General features: G+C 26.9%; 1 protein-coding gene across 1 annotated transcript in view; it reads left to right on the forward strand.

Moving 5' to 3' along the window:
* The window catches only part of LOC109594194 (protein outspread), a 141,300-nt gene that overhangs the window by 44,748 nt on the left and 70,991 nt on the right, over positions 1 to 25,561 (forward strand). Inside the window, exon 2 of the mRNA XM_020009394.2 lies at positions 9,460 to 9,540. Coding sequence (XP_019864953.2) covers positions 9,460 to 9,540 — 81 coding nt within the window. The remainder of the gene's footprint in view (positions 1 to 9,459; positions 9,541 to 25,561) is intronic.

Raw genomic sequence — 25,561 nt, forward strand, 5'->3', positions numbered from 1 at the left:
GTGCTAAACTTGATGAAAAAGCTCTCCAATTTTTACTCTCTAGCAAAAGGTCTTAAATTCCAAAGGTCTAAGGTATATATCTGTGTTAGAAAAGTATTTTGGTGCTAAATTTGAGGATAAGGCTTTCCAATTTTTCCTCTTCTTTGTTCTTAAATTTTTGGAGCAGCTTTTTAAGGCTTAACAGAAATTTCACTGTTATGAAAGTGCAGTGCAAAGGATAATTTATTTTATCAAGAATATTGATCATAAATGTAATGACAAACTTTTTCCTCTCTTTCGTCATTGAATGTTTGGATAAACTTCTTAAGGTCTAACGAAAGTGTCAGTGCTAGGAATGTGTTGTGGAAGTAGTTTGGTTCAAAATTTGATGATGATAAGGTTTCCCAATTATTCATCTTCTTTGCTCTTAAATTTTGGAGTAACTTTTTGAAGTCTGCCAGAAATCCTAGTAGTATGCAGATGTAGTGTAAAGGATAATTTATTTTATCAAGAATATTAATCATAAATGTAATGACAAACTTTTTAAATTCTTTCTCTCTTTCGCCATTGAATGTTTGGATAAATTTCTTAAGGTCTAACGAAAGTATAAGTGTTAGGAAAGTGTTGTGGAAGTAGTTTAGTTCGAAATTTGATGATGACAAGGTTTCCCAATTATTCTTCTTTTTTGCTCTTAAATTTTTGAAGTAACTTTTTGAAGTTTGACAGAAATCTCGGTGTAAAGGGTAATTTTTTTTATCAAGTATATTGATCTTAAATGAAATGACAAACTTTTTAAATTCTTCCTCTCTTTCGCTTTTAAATGTTTGGATAAATTTCTAAATTATTCCTCTCCTTTGCTCTTAAATTTTTGGAGTAGCTTTTTAAGATATGACAGAAATCATAGTATTTTGAATATCCAGTGCAAAAGATAATTTGTTTTATGAAGTATATTGTTGATAAATGTAATGGCAAACTTTTTAAATTCTTCTCCTCTTTCGTTTTTGGATAAGCTTCCTGTGATCTAATAGAAACATCAGTATTAGAAAAGTGTAATAGAAATAAGTTTTTTCCAATTCTCAAATTAAATTTCCAATTACTTTTAAGTTCTAACTTAAATCTCAGTTCTAGTAGACTAAGTTTAAGATAACATAACACAACTTTTCAGTTGGTACTAAATATTATAATATAAACTAGTACCCTTTCACTTAATGGAACATCTAATAGGAAATATTCAAATTAATCTTGTTATGATAATAAATTTATATTCTTGATTGTATTCTTTGATGTGTCCACATGTCATGTAGCATTGTTGTGTCACAATGGCCCGAAACTTCCTGTAGATACGACTTAATCGCCAAGCCGAGCCATTGCAAATGAACAACATTATTTAAACAAATACAAGAGACAGTGACAGCTAAAAACCGACGTTTAGTAATTCAATTAGCCGGCCGCCGAGTGACCAACGGTCCGCCAACATGTCCCCCATAAATCACCGTGCATTAATCCACAGATAAATTTTTTACGACCCGCAACGAACCTGTCATAAATCACTCATGGAACATGCAATTACAAAACGTAGTGGCAGGCCACTATAGTGGCAATAGCCAAACACTTCTTTTGCTTATTAGATGTGGTTCTTCCAATAGTTAACCTTCGGAGCAAAGAGGAACATTCTGGCACAGAATTTTGGAAGGGTCATAGAAAGGGTATGCGTCTTGAGTGTTTTGAGTGTTTTTGTACGAAGACCACCATTTGACTTGTTGTTTTTGAATGATTTACTTATGTACATTAGGTGCAAACCATGAGTCATGTAAACATGTTTGAACAACGATTGGATTTATTAATAAAATTGATATGAAGTTTATATATTGATAACAGCTTCATTTGAATGGTAGTTGATTGAAGTGAGTAGTGCGAGGTAAACGATAAAAGCCATGGTATGTCTTGTATCAAATCAAAATCAATCGTCTCAATTAAAATAGCATTTCCATAATAACCATTTGTGGTGTTTACAAGTGGCGGTGACAAATATCACACCGAAGTCACGGTAAACAGGCGTATTAGTCTCATAATCTTTCGAGTGGATCCAAGGCCTTTGCGTATATGTACGTAATTGTATCTAGCTTTAACGGCACAACAATACGATTAACCTAAGTATGATTTATACTCTTAACGTACATGGACTTTGAGGTAATCTGAAACGATGTGGGTTCTCGAGTTACAGGAAGATGAGCGCAATCCTCTCTCGTACGTGTTCCATATTCTTATTGTTTGCTTTTACTACAACTTTCGCATTAGAACTACCATTGTGGTGAATTTAATTAATGGAACAATGTTAATTAATTTTATCTGTATATAGGAATATATGCCGCAGCTCCATATACACCTTATTAATTTCTATATTGGTACGTGACCAGACAAGAGGAACCGATGAAATGCAATGCACGAGTTGTGAATTACGATTCTTTTTTCCTCGTCATCTAAAAGGAGCGTTCTATTTTTAGGTTTAGGCATGACACAGAATGCAACGTTGTTTCCGTCCGTACAATAAAAATGCTTGTACCTAGGCCGTAACGACAACACCGACTATTTTTAGATATAATTAACGGAATGGCGCTAAAACTGGAGCTTATGATTGATTTGGCGCAGGCCACAAATATAGTAAACAATGGTAGTGATTTGAATAAATGAGATTGAAACTGGGGCATAAGTAATTTACTGTGAGCTAATAAGCATATCAAGATTGTTAAAGTCGACATTAAATAATCTGAAAATAATTGCTAATTTCTGGGCTTGTTTTTGTACTTTACAGACCTACTTAAATAAGATTAATGATTTTACATTCTAAATATTCAAAAATAAAGGGTACTTTTTATGAAAAAGAATTAGTTTGCTTCTATACTTATCACCAAACCAATCTTATCTCTAAGATGTTAAATTTTACATTAAATAATCTGTAAACAATGTTGAAAGTTGTGGGTTTTCTTTTGTACTTTGTTAATCTACATAAATAAGATGAATTTGCCTTCTTATCATTCAGAATTAAAGGGTATTAACAAAAAGAAATAATTAGGCTTCTTCTATACTTACTGAAGGGACAATTTTGGTCAGAAGCACATTTTTTGGAGAAGCACCAGTCCATTCTTATCTTCAAGATGTTAAATAATTTAAAAACAATAATAAAATTAATGAATTTGTCTTTTTATATTTCAGAATTAAAGGGTATTGACAAAGAAAAATAATTAGGCTTCTTCTATACTTACTGAAGGAACAATTTTGGTCAGAAACACATTTTCTTGAGAAGCACTAGCTCATTCTAATCTTTGAGATTAATGATTTTAAAGGAATAAATATATGATAAAGCTCGTTCTTGGGTTGGTTTGTGTTTGAAAAAAAAAAAAAGAACCAATATAAGCTTGCAATTAAGTTTCCCTGGTCATCTTTGTATTTCGAAAATTAAAATAAATTCAGAGCAAACTAATAATTGAATTGACCTACACAGGAAATTGGCAGGAGCTCCACATAAAGTAAGCGTCAATAATTTTCTCGACAAAGTACCGGACATAGATTTTTGATTGGACCATAAACTTAATACGGTTCTTGTCAAACTCGCTAATAATAAATATAATGAATTGTGACACATATTCGTTGTTACTGTTACCGAGAATGTTCACGGTCTAAATATGATTGAACAAAAAACTTATTAGTTCGACCAGAGTTGACATGTTATTGAAAATAATGAGATGCTTGAAGGATATTACTGGTAAATTATTAATCCGTACCAATCTTATCATTATTTAATGCTTGTCTTGTATTGTTTTCTTTGCTGTGCCACCGAAGGTTGGCTCAATGCGGAGCGTGGGATATAAAAATACAAGGTACTCCGCAATTACACCAGTAAATATTGAACATTTTAATGAATTTTTCTCGCCAGTGGTCAATGTTCTGTGAGCTGCAAGCGGAACAGGGAGCACATTTCGAATGGATGCCAATAAACGGACAACAATGTTCAACTGATTTATGTTGAATATAAATCACCATTTATAATGTTGTATAACTGTACGGACCCCGGCAATAATTAAAGTTATTAATTACAAACGTAATAACAGTCATTTTGCAACTGGGCAAAAATTGTTCGCAAATTGCATCTCCACTTTTCCATTGCGAATGCATCGTGTTATTAACTGGACTAATTTATTATTGGATGTGTGGCAATAATTGGAGGTGTTTGAGGAAAATATCAGATATCTTTTGTTTAATTACGTTTACGTCATTTTCACTTGTATTATATTTTGTATAATAATTTTACAATTAAATTTGAATGTATGGAGTTAATTATTCGTTAACCTTAAAGATATCTTTTATTTAATTACTTGTTTATCTTATTTTTACTCATACTTCAAAACAATAACTATATAAATTGGAGGGTATGGAAATGCTTTGCTTTAGACAGTTTTCTAGGGGTCTTCTAGGGCATGATGGTTGTTGAACCAGTCTTTCAGGAGTGTTACGTGAAGTGCTTGTTAAGAGTTAAGGTGACGATTTATTGTCATATGGTTTTATCCCATTACAGATACTTCGAAATTCTCATATGTTAGGTTGAATAATATAAGTCTTACGATGATGTTATGGATTAATTATTGTGGAAACATGTAACTAGATTATTTAAAATAGAGTGTATGATAAGGTTCCCCATTCGATCTTCTATTATTGGATCTATTAAAATTTTAAGATATTTGAAGGAGATGCAAATTAGAATGTATCAGATTTAATTGCAAATTTTGTCGTATGCCATCAATGTTATAGTTTATTTTATTAATTGGCCTTTTTATCTATTAATTTTTCCAGAATTCTTCCTTTATCTCATTTTTATTCAAAGTTTAAACAATAATTTTACTAGTAAATTGGAGGGTATGAAAATGCTTTGCTTGAAGAGTGCTTTCTAGGGGTCTTCTAAGCCATGATGGTTGTTAAACCAGTCTTTTAGGAGTGCTAAGTGAAGTGCTTGTTAAGAGTTAAGGTGACGATTTACTGTCATATGGTCTTATCACATTACAGATACTTCGAAATTCTCATATGTTAGGTTGGATAATATAATTAAGTCTTACGATGATATTATGGATTAATTATTGTGGAAACGTGTTTTAACTAGATTATTTAAAATAGAGTGTATGATAAGGTTCCACATTCGATCTTCTATTATTGGATGTATTAAAATTTTAAGATATTTGAAGGAGATGTAAGTTAGAGTATATTAGATTTAATTGTAAATTTTGTCGTATGCCATCAGTGTTATAGGCAATTTTGCTGATTGGTCTTCACATTACTTGACTCTTCTTGAAGACGTGTAATACTTTTTATCATTATTTATCTTTAAAACAATTAGATTAAATAAACTAGGTGATAACTTGTTGATGTTACTTCAGAGATGGTTTTTAAGAATTCTTCAAGATTTTGGCTTCATCCTAATAGAGGTATTTCCTTGAATCCAATAATATAATTAAGTTTCATGATGAGCTTTTCAATCAGTCAATACGTTGATAGTTCTTAATTTCCATATAAGGTTAGATTGCAGCAATCCTCGCTGATTTAATTTAAGAAAGGGTTTACGTATGCGATGGCGAATTGCATAAGCAATTAGCAAGGTCGCATGCGATCCGGTCGTTTTATCGTCGGGATCATGACATTTTCCGAATATAGCACCTGCAATGCAACCGAGGCGATTGATCCGCCGTTTCAAACTATGGCCGACATATCGACGTACCATTAGTCATAGGCGCGTTTCGAGAAAGGCCGCCCGTTTGTTACAATTAAGGTCAAGTGCACGACAATTCGCACCGGCGATTATTCATTTTCGTGTGCGTTTTATAAAAGGGAATGTCGACTTTTGCCAAGGAGTTCTTTTTTGCCGATCAGGGGCAGAGCTTGCGCGGCATTCTTCGCGCCGCGCTGTTTGTGCCGTTCCACATTCCATATTCAATTTATGATAATAACTCCACTATTATGGTACTAGCATGAGTTACTGTTTGTTCGCGCCGCGGTTTTAAGGTGTGGACGACGACGTCGCAATTGTTCATCAATTCAGGTCATAGAAGATCGTTTTTTTTTTTATTATTTTTTCCTTTGCCTCAACTGATTATTCACGGGGAGGAATAGATTTTACCCTCGACCCATCTGCGAATATTGTTCAATGCTAATTTTCTTTGTCGCATGTATGGTCACTAAATATTCACACCCCTAGATGGATGGATGGCTATTGTTAATTAGAAATATTAATTGCCAGCAATCATGATAAAAAAATAATTAGATTTATTTTTACTGGTTCTGCTTTACACTTTGGAAGCTGATATGCAGATCATCAAAAATAAATCTTTTCTCTTGTCTTACATTGATTATTTCCTTCAGATGTTGAGTTCTTAGGAACGTTTGGTCATTTTTATATCAATTAAACTTTCAGTAAACCAAAGGAAAATACTTACTTCATAAGAAAGTGCTGTATTCCAAAGTTCTCTTTTCTTTAGAAAGCATATTGTCATCACCAAGATATATAGAAAAAAAAAAATAAAAATTTTACTTAGTATTTTGGAAGTTTTATAAAGAGAGAATATCTCCTTTTTAACTACTTTAACTTTTTCGTTACATTTGAATCTGAAAACAAGAATCTTTTGACTGGTCAATCTTATAAAAGGAGGTTTTCTCCTTTTTGACATCCTTGATTACATTCTGATCTGAATTTTTGGTCATTTTTCGATTCGATTAAACGAATTTGTTGTCACTTCTCTTTCGCTGAATGAACTGAAAGGGAATACTGACATATGTGTCTAGAAAAGTACTGCAAAATATGTCTAGAAAAAGTGGTCACAGAAATCATCCTCATGAGTGCACATAACGTGTCCGTTTTATAACGCCAAACCACCTAAAATGCCGTACTAACTCATTTTTATTTCCCTGTGAAGTGCAATTAAATTATAATTAATAATTAAAAGTTAATTTTTATTTGCTAAATCACGCAAATGGACATAAATGTAGACATTTAACGGTTAATCAGAAATCCGACAGTACTTTGCTATTCCGTTGCTTTTGCTTTTCTTCAACCAGACAATGACTGGTGTAATACCTTTGCCCGCGTTGATTACCGACTTTCACAATGTTAATTTTATTAGACACTTTAAAGTTTTTATGGGTAATCATTGGGAAAAAAATTAATAACTTGCAAAATAATTAATACCTTATAGACTTTAATGTTTTACATCTTCATGTACAAGTTATTTTGGAACATAAATACAGAATTCAAGTTTGTTTGCTGTTCCAAATTGTTCCACAAAGCGCTTCTGTGTGTGCGACACCGTTATTTTAAGATTTAATACCTTCAAACTCTGCACGTGTCTAATAATACGCACTGGGACAATTTAAATGTTGACAATTAAAGAGAAATATGCACAACGTAGAACCGTTTAGGCTCTTAATTACTTCAGTTATGAACTATGAACTGTCCATAACGGTAATAAAGAAATAACGGAGAGAGGATTTATTTCATGCAAATGAAACAGAACCAGCAGTTTTTTTAAAAACATATAAATAGCAATTAGTTAGTTAATTTTTAACGTGCTTATTTGCTCAGGCAATTTCGTATGCACTTTTTAAGTACCATAAAACCGGGCAGAATTTTTAATAATCGGAACCCACTACTGAATCACTAACAGATGTTAATCTCCTGGAACTAATTAAAAACAAATAATATTTAAAACCGCAAATACGCCGACCGATTGTTAAATCGAATAATTATCCCGCAAATTACTTTCTATGACGGGACCCGAAATTATTTGCCCATTAAAAACGACCTTGCCACATAACTCACATCCTGTACAATTATATCATTTTTGATTCGATGAATTCTGGAATTGTGTTGAGGTTATTGCTAATATTGAAATTTTATGTGTGGGCCGGACGCAAACACAATTTGTTCCTTTAATATTTATGTCTTAATTAAATAATTTTCGTTTGTGAATGACAAAAGTATTAATATTAAACAGTGTTCCCAAATATGTGATGTATTGTATAAAATTAAATATTAAAATTTTTGATTTATGTTGAGTTATTATAATTATAAATAAGTATCTGATATATTGATATTTTCAATAAGTGTAATGATATTCATGTTATTTATTTATTGATTGTAGTTGAGTTTTAAGAATTTAGAAATATGTATTTTATTTTTGAATTTTTTTATTAAGATATAAGATGATGATTTTCATGTTATTTAATTATTGATTGTGTTTGGGTTTTATGAAGTTATTTTTATTTCATATTACAAGTATATATTTTATTTTCAATATTTTTTATATTTATCAATAAATAAGATGTTTATATATTGGTACTTTGTATCATTTATTCAGCTACATAATTTTGACTTTTCTATTAATTAAAAAAATCATATACATTCATATATATTTCTGATATATCGATAGTACCTAATATTTGGATATTACCTAATATTTATTTTTATTTTACTTAGAAAAATGTATTTTATTTTTTTTATCAATTAATAAAAAAATTGTAGGTTTCTGTCATTTATTTAGATATATTACTTTGATTCTTCTATTTATTAAAAAAATAATATAATTTCAAAAATTTTCCAATAAGAGTAACGATATTAATGATGTTATTTAATTATTGATTGAGATTGATTTTATGAAATTATTTTTATTTTATTTAGAAATACGTAATTTTTTCAGTCTTTTTATTATTATTATCATTATAATTCATCATTAAATAAAAAAAATATATATTGGTTATTTCGAAAGCGAAAAAATTCTACAATATTTCTGATATATTATGAGTAATTGATATTTTGATATTTTCAATAATTACAGTTTGATTTATTTTTATTTTATTTATAAATATATGTTTTATTTTCAACCTTTTTTTATTTTTATCAAAAAGTTGGTAATATATATTATTTATTCAGATACATAATTTGAGTTTTCTATTTATTAGAAAACTAATATTATTTTAAAAATAATACAAACAAATTATACATAATTATCAAAATATCTGACATATAGAGTGTATCTGAAATTTTCATATTTTCAATATGTGTAATGATATTCATGGTGTTATTTATTGATTGTGGATGTGTTTTATGAAGTTATTTTGATTTTATTTAGAAATATAAGTTTGATTCTCAATTTTTTTATTTCTCTCCAAAATAATGGTTTAATTATTATTATTATTATTTGTGTTTATGATGTTAATTAGTTATTGTTTTTGTGCTTTTGATTTGTGAAGTTATTTTATTTTATCGAGAAAAGAGAAATATTCCATTCATATACCAATATAAATGTATATTATTGATACTTTAATAAATATCATGATATTTTGTAATTAATATACGATTAATGATATTTACTATTGCCAACATTTAGTGATTCTAATCTTGTTTAATGTGAATTGATTTTTAATAATGTATTTTTATTTCAGGCCAGTCGTTCGATAGCTCGCAGCGGGTACTTGTTCGTGGCACCCGATTGGGACTTCTCCGTGCCGCTCAACAGGACCAAGGTAAGTCGCAAACGCAACCGGAGGAATCCTTTCGTCAATATCTCGTACAAGGCTGTCCGTTTACCCACTATCGGACGATGCAACTCAATCGAATTGCGAAATTTCAGATTTATTAATCCCTTTTGTTGTTCCTCCACTGAAGTTGCTTCTTAAATCGTTTTATTGTTAGTGTAATATGCGTTCGGCTAAACAACTAGTTAATAATTTAATTACTGTTCTTAAAAGACTTTATTAAATAATTGCAATCTGTTACGGAGGTTGGCCGGACAAAGTAATTAACTCTGAAACATCTCTTTCGCTTAAGATTTTTATTATTTTTAAAATATTTACGTAATTATTGCGCAAAAAACGTTCGTTATTGTCTGACGATTAATTAACGACTAATTCGCGTAATTGATCTTTATCCTGGAAATCAGTAATTATGGATATTATAAAATCAATGTGTCGTGCAGGATGGAGTCGCGTCCTGAACTTATCCATGAAATTAAGAAAGCTGAGGTTCTTTGTGTCGCCTAGAACTTGTCGCCTTGAACTTTACTTGTTAGTTCATTGGCTGATCTAATTACACAGCAACAATTAAACGTCTAGACATGGATTTTTTAAAATATGAAGGAAACAATGACTGGCGACATACGCCAATACCATAATATATGCGTGCGCTGTCCTACACAATTTAAAACACCGTGAACAATGTGAAAAAAAAAAAATATTACTCATTTCAATACATAATTCCCTGTCCTTCATCTTCGCGCCTGGTTTACCTAATTTAAATTTAATACATGTTACATACAAAGAACCCATTTCCATCCTGTGCATTGTGTCACCAGAAGAACACACCTCGTTAAATACATTGTGAAGAACTTTTTGTAACTTCACGCCTTCTAATGCAACAATAGTATCGGGCACACCATCTGAAAGTGATGAGCTTTCTAACGGCTTGATACAGAATGCGGAGTTGATATTTACTCTGACGCATTTTCACCCGTTTCTACATATTTGAACTTTACTTTAAAAATGATCTTTTCTCGTGTTGTGTGGTGTCGATTTCTCATTTTAAATTTAACGCAATTTACACGTTAAAAAATTTTATGTGTAGAAATGTTTTATATTATAACAACAACGAACGGTTCTAAATATTAAAGATATTAAAAAAAAAATAAAATTTTTAATTATATTTTCTATAATAATATAAATAAAATGTAATACATAAAGAGTAATTTTTGAAAAATAATAAATTAATGTTAGAATTTAAAATAATAATAAATTTTAAAAGTTGTTAAAAATACATAAATTTTAATTTAAACAATGTTAAAATATTAAGAAAATAAAATTTTAGTAATTCCAAGTACAACACAATAAATATGTAAATGAAAATTGAAAATTTTTAAATAAGTATCATTAGTAAAATGTATAAACTTTAAATTTATTAAAGTATATATATATACAAAAAAATATATATATATATGTAGATAAAAAAATCTTGTAAAATGAATAAAATAAAATTTATTAACATAATTTATAATTCAAAAATATCATAATTAAAACAAAAAATGTAAAAAATAATTACAAATATGAATGAAACATGTAAATAAAAATCGAAAATACGAATTAAAAAAAAGAATATAAAAAACAAAAATTTCCAAATATGTGCAAAATATCTAATAAAAATATTTATTAATTTTTTAAAAAATATCAAACTTTGAAGAATAAATAAATAAAAAATATCTGTGAAATGTTTAAATGTTAATTTAAACAATGTAAAACTGTAAAAAGTAAAATTTTATAATTAAATTTTTTAATAATTACAAATATGAATGAAGTATGTAAAAAATATCAAAATTTTAAGAAAAGTACTTTTTTAAAAATACCAAAATTTTATGAAACGGTTTTGAACAATTTTTTCTAATAATTCTAAATACCTATAAAATTTCAAAATAATTGTAAAAATGTAAAAAAAAATCTTTAAACTATCTAATAAATACTAAAAGAAATAAAATTTTATAATATTTTTTATTATTTACAAACTTCAATAAAGAATGTAAATAAAATTGAAAATTTAAAAAAATTGAAAAGTAATTTAATTTAATAAAGTAATTTTTCAAAAATCTAAAATATAAATAAAAAAAAATGCAAAATGTACGAAACTTTATCGTCGTTTATTAAGAAAATATGTAAATAATCATTAAAATTTTTGAAAAATTGAAGAGAAAAAAAATGTATCAATCTAAAATTAAACTAAAGCTAAAATTGTAAAAAATAACTATTTTGTAACAGAATATAATTTCAATAAAATATGTAAAAAATCTAATAATTTTTCAAAAAAGTAAATAAATGTGAAAGATATAAAATTGTATAATAATATTTTCAAAAATCTATAAATTATAAATGAAAATTGAAATTTTTGAAAAATTATTTAAAATTTCAAATATAAAATATTAAAAATTTAAAAAAATATATAATTATTATAAAAATAAATACATTTTTGTGAAAATTCACAATTAATGAATTTACAAAAATATTGAAAAAAAAATTAAATAATTAATAATATGTAAATCTTTAATTAAAAATTTTTTAATTTATTAAAAAAAGTAAAATGTTTTATTTTAAAATTTATAGAACGGTTAAAACAAAATTTTGTAGTAGTAATAGTTCCAAATATTCATGAAATATGTTCGTAAAAAGATTAAATATAAAGCTAATAATAATTTATAATATTCATTTTAAAAAAATACCAAAATTTAAAAAAATAAAAAGAAATACATAATTTTTAATTTAAACGTTACGAAAATATAAATATTTGGAACATTATAATAATGTTTATAACAATGTTCCAAATATTCATAAAATATGTAAATAAAAATGGAAAGACACCTTAAAAAATAACGTAGTTTCGTAAAAATTCCATTTAAAAAAGTAACAAAAAAAGGAAAAATGCAGAAATATTAAAACATAATGAATGGTAGTAAAAAGGATAATTAATTTGATAAAAGTTTTTAAAAAATATTCTGTGGAACGCACTTAAGATGTCGATTTCTCAATTTAAATTTCATGTAAACAACGAAAAACGGGTCAACCTCGGGGGCAATCCATACGAACTCATCTTTGAAGTTGTGCGGCACAACATTTTACCCAATTAAACTTTCTTCGAACTAAACGTTCCGACAAATTACTGAATAAATCAAAATAATTGCCGTTGATTTTTTATATTTAATAGGCCGATTAAAAAAAAATAACGCGTCTGCACTTTCTATATAATTTTCAATTACTTAAATCAACCATTAATAAGACATTGCGCACGCAATTGTCTCAAATAAAACCAAACCGAAAACCCCTTATAATTTCCGGTCGTAAATTGGTATTTAAAAGTAGTTCATGTACGTTTAAAAAACCATTTCTAATTTGAAATCCGACTTAAGTCGCAACAAGATAACAAGACTCCACTGATGACTCTATTCTGTCGTATCATTAAAATTGGCAATATAATAGATGAATTGAACGATTACATCGGCTTGTTTATAATTTTATTTAATTATCCAACGAAATAAAACAAAGACGTTTTGTTTATCTAAACGTCTTGCAGTTCCTGTTCAATGTCGAACCCATTAAGGACGCTCATTCGTACAATTCCATAGCGAAAACAAATTAAACTAATAACAGATAAATGTGATTCGAAAATAATATGGCGTCCCGATAAGGGATTGAGCAGAAATTATCCGCAATCACCGTCCAATTTGATGCAACCGTGGCATTTAAAATTGTCGGGTTGCGTCGAAAAGTTAATCGCGTCCATCCTGTCTCATCTATACGCGACAAGTGCAGAAGGATGCCACTTGAAACACCAATATTTTTATTATGTTTTCGGTGCTGGTGTGCGGGTGTCGCAACAACTCGCATTCGACCAACCTTGGACAAGATATTCATCGTTTACCTTGTTAGATTGTGAAATTGCAACGAATGTCTACTTATCATAGTCGTAAAGCATATTTTGGAATCGTTTGTAGGTTACTACAGAATTTTGTTTAATAGTTTCATCTGTGTCAGATAATTTTTCATCGTTGATTTATTGGCACCATAAATAGTTTTGAAATGTCTTTTGTTTAATTAGGTTATCTAAAAATATAATAATAGTAGAAAATCATAAAAATATTTTTTTCAAATAGGTTGATTGTGTAAAAGTTTAAATAATGAAATATAATTGTAAATAAATGTATAAATTTCTAAATATAATAAATGATGAGAAAAATTAAAAAATAAATAAATTTAATGGTAATAAACATTTTATATAATGTTATAATTAAAAATTGAAATTTTTGAAAATTTAAAAAATGTTTTTGATGTATATAAACAACAATATTTTTAATAGTTAATGACAAATGTTAAAAAACTAACAATTATTATTAAATTAAAATTAAAATCAATAAAATATGTGAATAAAAAGACAAAATATTAAAAAAACATCAAAAATAAATTATTTTATCCAATATTTTTAATAGTGAAATAAAAATTAAAATAATGAATAAAAATTGAAATTATTTTAATTAATTATTTAAATTAAAATAAATTCTATATATATTTTGTAAAAAATATGAAAAAAAATATATTTTTAATAATTTTAATAATTATAAAAATAAATATAGTAAATACAAATTAAAATTAAAAAAAAAAGAAAAATATAAACTTATAATTTTGTGAGAAATAAAAAAAAATAGTATAATATATGCTAATAATAATATTTAATAACAATTTTTTTAATAGTTTAAATTTTTGTAAAATTGAAAAATATTTATTAATAATGTATAATGTAAAAAATTTTAAGATAAAAATAAATATTATAAATATGTAAAATTTGTTTAAAATATCAGAGAATTAAATCTTATAATCTTATAACAGTATGTCTTCTCTAATGACACCACCCAGTTATATTCTTTTAAAGATATTTTAACAAGCACTAAACTAATTATCAAAACTAATTCGTTAAGTCAGTATCTGATATTCCCAGATATTTATTACATTTTTTTTCTTACTTAATTAATTTAATTGGTCAAAAGATAATGTCGTTAGAAAAATATGATTTGTAGTACATATTTATTAATGTGACAAGGAAGGAGTTTTTTATAACCCTCAATTGAACTTTTATTCATTAAATTCGAGTTATAAATAAAAAAAAATTACGGTTCATCTTAAATAACTTATACTGAATGAGTTTTCTTATGCATGTAAAGTGATTTAACATGTGCTATACTTTCCCTGGTCCTGGTCATCTCACTCCTCAGAGATGGGTCATAACCCTATTCAGAGGCTCCCCTAAGTCTTGGGTCCTCGACGAGGATGATATTCATCCCCCAGGTCCTGGGGGACCCGTTGATAAGGTCCCCACTATGGAGATGGTGTCCATGCCCCAGGTATTGGGGGACCCGTTGAAGAAGGTTTCCACTATGGAGATGGCGTCCATGCCCCAGGTCCTGGGGGATTCTCTGAAGAAGGCTACTACTATGGAGACGGTGTCCATGCTCCAGGTCCGGGGGGACTCTCTGATGAAGGTTTCCACTATGGAGATGGCGTCCATGCCCCAGGTCCTGGGGGACTCTCTGAAGAAGGTTTCCACTATGAAGATGGCGTCCATGCCCCAGGTCCTGGGGGACTCTCTGAAGAAGTCTACCACTATGGAGATGGTGTCCATGTCCCACGTCCTGGGGAATCCGCTGAAGAAGGTCTCCAGGAAGGAACAGAATCCATCTTCTAGATAGTACATATATGAGAAACTAGTTAACATTAATTAGTTTTCTAAAAAGAGAAAATTAAATTGTATCTTATAATTAGAATTAGGAATATACAAATGAATGTACAAATGAAGTTGGAGAATCTTATACTATATGTTTATACTATACTTTTAATGAACAAGTTATGAAAATAAAACAATATGTCATCAGTTTAATTAATATATTAATAATAATTGAAATTTTCTATATTTGAAAGAAAATATAGAAAATGTATAAATGAACAAAGATTTATTTAAAGAATAATTAAATTTGTCCAAAAATTATATATATATATATATATAATTTTGTGAAATATATGAAATAAAATTTAATTTTTTTATAATATTTTAATATGTCTACAACTCAATAAATAAAATATACAAAAAAATCCTGCAGGATACATTTATTTTTTTAAAAAAAGTCACATGTAAAAATAAATGAAATTATGAAGTTGAGATTTGAGAACAGGATCACGTGTACGTAAAAACCAGAACATAACCCACCTCGCATCTAAAGGGGCGGATCCCCACCGTCCCATTATTAACCCTGAATAACAACAACAACAACAACAATTACGGTTTCAAATGATTCATTTCAATTAAAACTAATCATGCAAACAACATCGTGACTCCTAATAAATAAATTCGACCTATTGAGATTCGACACTTGAAATTCAATTGAGAGGTCGGGTTCACGTATCGATTATTAACGTCAAAAATTAATTACTAATAACATCCAACTGGTTTGTAATTTGATGTGTGTGTGTGTGTGCTTTTTATTGCATTATTAGATGAGCTCCACGAATTAATATTCCACAAGTGCGTCCGTATAAAAACTAACTGTAAAGGATACCACAGTTTTTTCACTTCTGTTATAATTATCACATTAAATGACGAGGCGATTAATCCGTTTTTAATATTGCTGTAAAAATACAGATGTAACTGCAGTTTAATTGCTGTTAGTAATTAAATTTGTTGCTGTAAAAATTGTATGGGAATTTCGTGTTTTGAAATGGATTAAAAATACATTTCCACGATAATATCGATTCTGTTACGTAAAACGTTATACTTAAATTTCTATTGTTTTAATGTTAATTTAGCAATGAGAAATGTACAATATGCATATCTGTATCGCTGATTGCGATTGCATCTACTTTGTTTTCTAGCTGTGCGAAAAATATTTATAGAGAAAATATGTTTTGTTCTGCCAATTTGATCATTTAATTATACTTATCTGAGAAAGTTTTACAATCAGTATTCTTAAATATTAAATCAATAATTTATTATTTTTTACGGTATCTTACATTTTATGATGTTCAACACATTTACAATAACTAGAAAGTATTTTATATGCATTTTAAATACGGGGAGAAAAACATAAATGTTCACTTTTGGTAATTTTATTTTCAAAAAAGTATTCCACAGATTCCGTGGTTCAAGTTTAGCAAAATTTAGTGTAATGTCTTACAAGGAAATTGTGGAATTGCTGCTTTACTTTAGGACCAAAATCCAGTTTTTTACAGGATAATATGACCTCTTATTGGAATATTTTATGTAAAATTATTGCTATAGCCTGAAAGATTTCAAAATTTATCAATTATTGAACACGTGTGACACATTGTAGACAGGAGGATTCAAAATTTAGTCCTCTTCTCAGATTCTTTGAGGGACCTTCAGTGCTAGGTAGAGGAAGTTTGAAATGAGATACCTCAGGGCAAAATTGATCATCTTATTAGACAATAAGTATCTAAATATTTGCGGATATGCGACTCAATATTAGTATAAGGGGCATCTACTTTAATTGTCTAGAACAAGGTAATTTTTGGGAATTTTTTTACATAAAACTCTTGCTTCAAATGTTTTAATATTTGTGTATAAATAATGAATATATAATGATACTGCCCAATATATATTTGTCTGAATTTCTAAGCATTTATTCCGGTTTATTTCCCCAAAGTGTACACTAAAAATCAATAAAATTTGACCAGTCTATCTTGGATCTAACATAAATGTTCTCTTTCCTATGTCACTGAGTATATTTGATATATTATCACACGAACACCATTAATTCTATCTAGACAAACCAGACTCATCTTTCATAACTCTGTTACGAAATAATTAAAATCGTGAGACGCTGAACAATTTAAAATTCGTAACTTTCATCGAAACAAACGAAAAGAAAACAAATGTGGGCCAAGTGAGGTCCATTCAAGACGGCAGCACAAAATTAATTATTCATAAACAATTGATATGCAGGTGTTACAGTTTTCGTTCAGGCCTAAACCCGCTTACCTTTCCATTCCATTTCCATATCAGCGTCTCCTCCATGCCGCCGAACCGAATGTGTGAACTGAATTGTTAATTCGCTTGAAAAAAAAAAAAAAAAAAAAAATACGCGCATACAAAGTCGGAGGCTGTTGCGCCTCCAGTTGCCGTTTAGTTATCTTAATGGAAATCTGACGAACATGATTAAAACAAAGAGTTATTGCGCCATTTTTGCTTTATTACGAGAATTTGACCAAATAAAGATTGTTTACCGTGCAGCATTCTTGAAATAAGTGCCCTCGCTAAGGCTCTATCGGCACTTAATATGAATTAATTATGGCTGGACGTGTGTTTCCTTAAATTGTTTGTATTTTATGGGTGTTTCCATATGCGTTGTTGAATTTTAATTGTGCTAAATAATTATTCTTGTTGCTAACGTTAAAACTAAGAATTTAGCCAAAATTCCATTCAAATACAAAAGATTTACTAACTAAAGTAATTCTAAATATCAAAAAATATGTAAATAAAAAAAACTGAAATAACTGATATTTAAAAAAATGAGAAACTTCTAGAAATACTTTTGTAAAAATGTAGTAAAAATGCCGAAAAAAAAGTAATTTATAAATTTAAATTTATACAGTGGCATAAGATGTAAAAAAAATCTAAATGTCTAAATTATATAAAAAATGTCATATATAAAATGGTGAAAAATAAATTTTAAAACAATATTTTCTATTAATTTTGAATATTAATAATTAAAAAAAAATTGAAAAGGAGATCGAAATGTAAAATACAAACATTCTAAGACGAATTAAATATTAATAAATCATGTAAATAAAAATTAAGAATCAACCAACCAAATTTTAAAATTGTACGAAAATTAAAAAGCATAAAATTCTTAAATTTTAATTGAAACATACATTTAAAGATGTAAAAAATCTAAATATCTGAAAAAAAGTGTAAAATAATCAATAGTATACAAATATTTTCTAATAATTATAAATATGTTAATAAAAATAATATTTCTAAAAAAATTGTAGAATAGTTTGGAAATACAAATAACTATATTAATAATAAAAAATAGATTTTTTGTTTTGAAAAATTGAGGAAAACTTACTTAAAACTTAAAAAAGTATAAAGATATAATATGTAAAAATTTAAAATACTAAATTCTAATTTAAAGATAAATTAAATATTAATAAACCAAGTAAAAAAAGTTGAAAACCAACCAACTAAAATTTAAAATAGTATGGAGATTTAAAAACATACTACATTCTTAAATTTTAATTGAAATTGGAGACATTTAATGACTTTACAAAAAATATGGAATAGTCATATAAAAATATTTTAAAATTATTAAGGACATTAATGTGTAATTAATAATAATTTATTAAAGTTATTAACGAAACAATCGAGTAAAAAATAAAAATGTATCTGTAAGCAATTTATTACACTACTCTTAGAACAATTTATTTGCGGTACTTTATGAACATAATGAAAATCATCAATTTTCGATTAAGGTAAGGTAATAATTATTTTTATTTAATAAATTGTACTTTCTCGAACTCTCAAACTAATAAACCTATTTGTTTTCATATGGCCAGATGCTAAAAATAAATCTGTTGATCCAAATAAAATTTTGTAAGCTAAACAAATTTTATACCGAGTTAAAGCAGATATTTTGTTAGACAAACAACAATGTTTAATAATTTCTTTTAAAGAAAATTTAGCAAAAACTCATTATTTGAAGTCTTAAAATCTTTAAGAAAACAACTTAATCTCTATTTAAAATTATTATATATGAAAGGAACATTTTGAAATAGTTCTCCATCCACAGAAAATACAGTAAGATTAGTGTTGCTTCCATTAGCGTGTAGGTGACATTTGTGTGGGTGAATCGGTTAACCCTTTTATGGAGAATATCACTATTTAATCGCATTACATTTAGAAATCTCGCTAATAAAGGAAAATTTTGAAACACTTTCTTCAACTAGAGACGTTGTCTCATTTTAGCAGATCGTTAAAATTATTGCAAAACTCAAGTCATGATCGTAATCAAAGTGCAATTTACTTAATTTCAAAATGATCAAAAACATTGAATTAAACGTTATTTTGCAGATGACTCGATACTTAATCCCTCGAATTGCTGAAAGATAATCTTCAATTACAAGAATTTCAACACGGAGAATCATAAATAATGAGCACTTTTCAATTGTATAATTTTTCAATGTTTTTCCTTTCCTTGGGGTGCACTAAATTTCAACACTGCCACAAAAATGACGGAAATACCGTAAATTAATTTATAAGTATCACTAACTAATTCTGGAATATCTATTATCGTTAATTTTATTGCCGTACATTTGTTTTTGTAGATTAATATATTCAATTATAGAGGTCACCCGACCGCCGTAAAATTCCCAATATTCTTATAAACGATCGAAACAACGGTCTCCTAAACAGTTACCATGTTACCATTATAAACAACATCGATACGTTTGTACAGAAAATTATTAATAATTTGCTTTGATTGCGGACCTGAATCCGTTCCTGCAACTTTATCCATCCACACACACCGTCGTCATTATTGCAAACTTGCCGCAGTCGTCGCAGATACAAACATTATCAAGAGCGAAGCAAAAAACTATCTAGGATAATAGAGCGGATAGGATAGATACCGATGGGCATTCGATGAGTTTTTTTTTACTTCTTCCTCCGATGCCCCACCTCGATATCGTATCTGAGCTCGTGTCTTCGTTTATGCCAGGCTCATACGTTGTAATATTGAATAATAATGTTGAAAGTGCAGAAATGTGATTGTTATGTTGATATTTTTTTTATTATTTGGAAATCAACCAATTTATGATCTATGATAAGGATTATACACATATTCGAGAGGAACAAATAAATGATAATATAATAAATCAAAATATAAACAATGTAAGACCATTATCAGGTTAACTCATATCGTGGATGACTCACTTTATGGTACAGGTTAATTTATTGTTTATTCAATAATTTTTGACAGATCTACTATATATTTAATAAATAATTATTTTATTGTTTTTATTTTAATGTTATTATTTTAACTTAAAATACCTTAGTTTTTGAATATTTTTTAAAATCAAAATATTTAAAAATTAAAATATATAAATATTAAGTTTTAAATAATAAAAAATAAAATCAATTATATTATTTATTTGTATAAGTAGCAGATAAAAAATAAAATAAATTACATAATTAGTAGTATTATTTTAAGTATTTTAAATGAAATATTTACTCCATTAAAGAAAAAGTTACAAAACAAAATCGAATCTGAATTATATATTATACTTCCATATATTTTTAACAATAATAAATAAAATAAATTGTAAAATAAATATGATAGTAGTTACTGTAAATACTGAAAAAAATCTACAACTATGAATTTTCAATATTTTAAAGATTAGCTCAGCTTGATCAGCTATTAAAGTGGAATCTACAAACTAAATTTAATCTAAATTTATTAGTTTCAATAAATATTAAAAATAAAAAAATATATATGTTGTTTTTTTTTTCTTTAATAATAATGAACCGATATTATTATTTGTAATTTTTATATAATTATTAAAATCTAGATTTAATTAAATATTTGATTATATTTATAAGATTCTTTTAATGTTTATTTGGCTAAACAACATATATATTTTATATAATTTATCCAATTTTTTGTAATAGAAGTTTTATAGTGAAACTCTATTTTTTTTTTCTAGTTTTTAATAAATGTAAAATTATAAAGTGTTTTTATTAAAAAAATAATTGTATCAAAATTGTATAAAATATATAATAAATTTTAAAGTTAGATGAATAAAAGAGTTTTTAAAACTAAAATAAGTATACAACCTTAAAATAAATTAAATTATAAACTTAACACAATTTTAATATAATTAAAGTTTTTTAATTAAATTTTGTAATAAGTAAAAATTATACCTCTGAACTCAAAATTTAACAAATTGAAATAAATTAAATAGTTGTTGAAATTAACATTAAAAATAACTTTCAAATAGAATCAAATTTGTTTGTAATTAATTGAATAAAAATATATTGATAATTATAAATAATTATGCCAAATTATTATATAAATAATTAATATTTAAGAAAGAAAATACAAAAAAATATATATAAAAAAAAGTTTAATAGATTTGGTTTATAACTTATACATATGTATTTTTAAATATTTAAAATTCTCCTACCAATTTATTTTATTTTTTATGATTTTATGAAGAAAAAACTTATTATATTTAAAATGGGTTAAATATTTTTTAATTTGAAATTGTATAAGTAAATGTAGTTCTGTTTAAATTCTTAATCTGAGTTTTTTAATTTCATTTCAAGTTTTAGAGTAATTTGACTTTATTTTTATATTATATTTTTTATATTTATTTTTTTTAAGTTTAACTGAAGTCAAAATAATAAGTTCAAATAATTTTGTTGTTCTTAAAAATTTTATATAAATATGAGTAATATGACATTATTTTTATATTAAAATTTAAATTTTGACTTTAATTCTTTATATCAAAAAAATTTTTATATTACTTTCTTTAATTTTTATCTTGCTTATTTTATTTGATTTATATTATCAATTTTATGGAATAAACAATGAAAGAATTTATGCTAAATTGCTCCAGGAAAAATTTGAAGTTAAATTTTAATTAATTTTAATTAATGTGTTTATTTAATATTAATTTAATTACATTTATATTTCTTTTTTAATTAAAAATAATTATTTTATATTCAATAATAAAAATCTTTTAAAAGCTTAATTATCAAAGCTATTTCTTTGGCTTATTAAGGCTTATTATTTATTGCCCATTTTATTTGAAACCTTCAAACGATACGTGAAAATTACAACAGCGAATATCGGAACGAGATTCCTGCATGGCATTTTGCAATTCACCATGCATAAAATTTTTTATAGACATCAATCATTAATTTTTCACCGAGAGGTCCCGTACACGTCTCGAAAGCGACGAATGACATGGTCACCGGGCTAATATGGCGTTCCTGTCTCCAACACGGCCAGCAGGAAAGATTTTGCACGCCAACCTTCGCTTTATTAAGACATCTTTTTTATTATTATTGTTCTTTTTTCCTACATGGCACCGTTCACAATTCCTTCCTTAACCGAAAACGTGCGATTTACGGTGCCAACACGAATACGGCCGACGAGTAGGTGTATGCAAATTGAAATCGCCAATCGTTGCAACAGTGTGTGGTCGGTTTTCTAATTTTCAGCGAACCGAAACCCGATAAACAATCGAAAAACCGCGGCAAAACATCGATTTCGGGTCGAAACAACAATTTCTAATGGATCCACATCGACGTTTCTCGACCGGGTCCGCCTTCGATACGCACTGAAACGTAAAATTTCGGCTAGGAAAACGAGCCATGGTTCACCGGTCCACGGCACTTTTGAAGATGAAAAAAGCCGGGCTGCTTACTCGAACAGAACGGTTACCATGAGGTAATGATATATTAACTGAATGGGCCAATAAACAATATTCGCTCTGCTGTCTGATGTTAATGCATGCATCTTGGTCTCATTAGATTAGTAATTGCTTCCATTTTGAAGAATGTTTCTGAAGAAAGTGGAAACCGATGCCCATTTTTTGTGCCGTTTCAGTGCGCCGGTTACTGGTCTAGTTTTTGTTGTTTGATTTATGTTGGCAGGAAGTTTAGGTTTTACAATGTTGTGAGCAGCAGGAACGGTCCGTTTCCGCAAACAGAACGTGATAAACAAAACGCTTTCTGTTGTCGACAATTAAAATTTATTAAAACAATCGCCACAAAAGTGATCGGGACAACGAAAGTGCCACGTCGATTTCTTCCTTGGTTTAATCCATATTTTTGATTTTTCGACGAATCCTGCGGTTACGGTACTGTTGTTAATTGGTTCTTCCTGTAGGTTTGTGGGACACACAAAGTTACTGAATGGCCGTAACCGATGCTGGCAAGTGATTCAGCGTCACATGTCGCCAGTCAATAAATGCCCATCAATTGGATGGCTTTGATCTTTTTATGGGATGCGCGTACCACATTCGCATGTTGGGATCGATGGTTGTACGGTTTGTCAATTAAGAGATGCCTGTTAAAAAATATTGTGGTGGCCATAGAAATTACGAGTCGATCTGGACTAGAAACCTTTTTGTTTAATTCATTGTTAATCGTATCTATCAAATTAAATATGTTCCTAGATTTTGAGAAATTTCACACCAAATTAAAAAAAAAAATCTGGTGTAGTATTTGAAAATGTTATTGAGTTGTAGAGTAGCTTCAAAAATATTCTCTAAACAGTATTATTTATGCAAATTGATCGTGAAGTCACATATTGATTTGTAAAAAGTGAAAACATGTTCATCCTAAATAATCGTATTAGTTCATAACTATTGTAATTTGTCAACTGAAAGAATTTGATAGTAGAAATATAATAATTCTTTGTATTTTAAACCATATTTTCTAATTACAGAAAATTAAATTAGATATTTGATAAATAGATTCATTTAACTGAAAATATTTTCCTGCTTTTCTTAGACGTCATCCTATAATTCAAATTAAATCCTATCAACTAATTTGTCATTCCCCTTATAAATATTCTTAAGTACACAGTTATTAAAATTTTCAAGTAAAATATTTAAAATATAAATATCAAATAAATGTTGATTAAAATGATTAAAATTTAACTTCACGTTTTAGATGTGGAGCAATATAAAATAAATTATTTCATTGTTTTATAAAAATGAGATTTTAATGGATAAAAATAATTATAGTTTTAATTTTTATTAAATATAATATATAATATATAATAAATTTTTATTTTAATATAAAAAGAATACTGAATTACTCATTCTTCACAATTTTTAAGAATAGTAAAATGAAACAAAAAAAAACTCTGATTACGTATTTATTGTCCAATTTTGACATCAGAATTTGATTAAAATATGATTTTTACAATGGGTTTACTCTTGAATCTTATCATTTATTGAACAAACCACATTTTTTTATTAAAAATTATAAAAGGTTTTTAATAAAAATTCAAAACTACATTTACTTATACAATCTTAAATTAAAATATATTTAACGCAATTTTAATATGATTAGTTTTGTCTCACAATATATTTTTTTAAATTAAATCTTTTCTCATATTTTTGTTGTATTTTCCTTCTTATATTTTAAATATTAATATAATAATTCGATATCATAATTATTAATATATTTTATATTAAAAACTAGAATTTTGTTATTTTATTTTTACAATTTATTATATATTTTACTCAATTTTTCTATAATTATTTTTTTAATAATAACATATTATAAAATTAAATTAATAAAAATTAAAGAAATAAATTTTATTTAGCCAAATTAACATTAAAAATCTTATAAATCCAACCAAATATTTAAGTCTAGCTTTATCGAGTTAAATAAATATTACAAATAATAATATCGGAAGTATCGGAAAAAAGTTTAAATTAAAGAATTATTATACATACATAATTTATTTATAATATAAAAAGCTTTTCAAAATTTTAATGTAAAGTATGGTTCAAATTAAAATTATATTTTTATGTAATTAAAATATGTTTAAATGTTGTTAAGAGATTCTTTTATTTATTTTTTTTTTTATCCTTAAAATTTCAATTTAAAAGTTAATCTAAGGTCGAAAAATTAGACTTGAAATTTTAAAGTTTTACTATTTTTGCTTATGAAAACGTGTTAAAAAATTCTAAATTTTTATATTAATTATAATTTAATATAAATATTTTCCAATTCACATTTTATGTATAATTGTTTTTTTATGTATATAATTTCTTATTTTTATTTATTAACTTTTTTAAGAACACTCTTAAATTTGTCAAAATTTTTTTATATAAAAAGTTTAGTAGTAGCGTTTGACTTTTATCAGCTATAATGTGTGTTTCATATAAAATTTCAAATTTTATTTCAATGTTTTTCTAAAAATTAAAA

Source organism: Aethina tumida, chromosome 4 (genome assembly GCF_024364675.1).
Source record: "Aethina tumida isolate Nest 87 chromosome 4, icAetTumi1.1, whole genome shotgun sequence".
NCBI lineage: Eukaryota > Metazoa > Arthropoda > Insecta > Coleoptera > Nitidulidae > Aethina > Aethina tumida.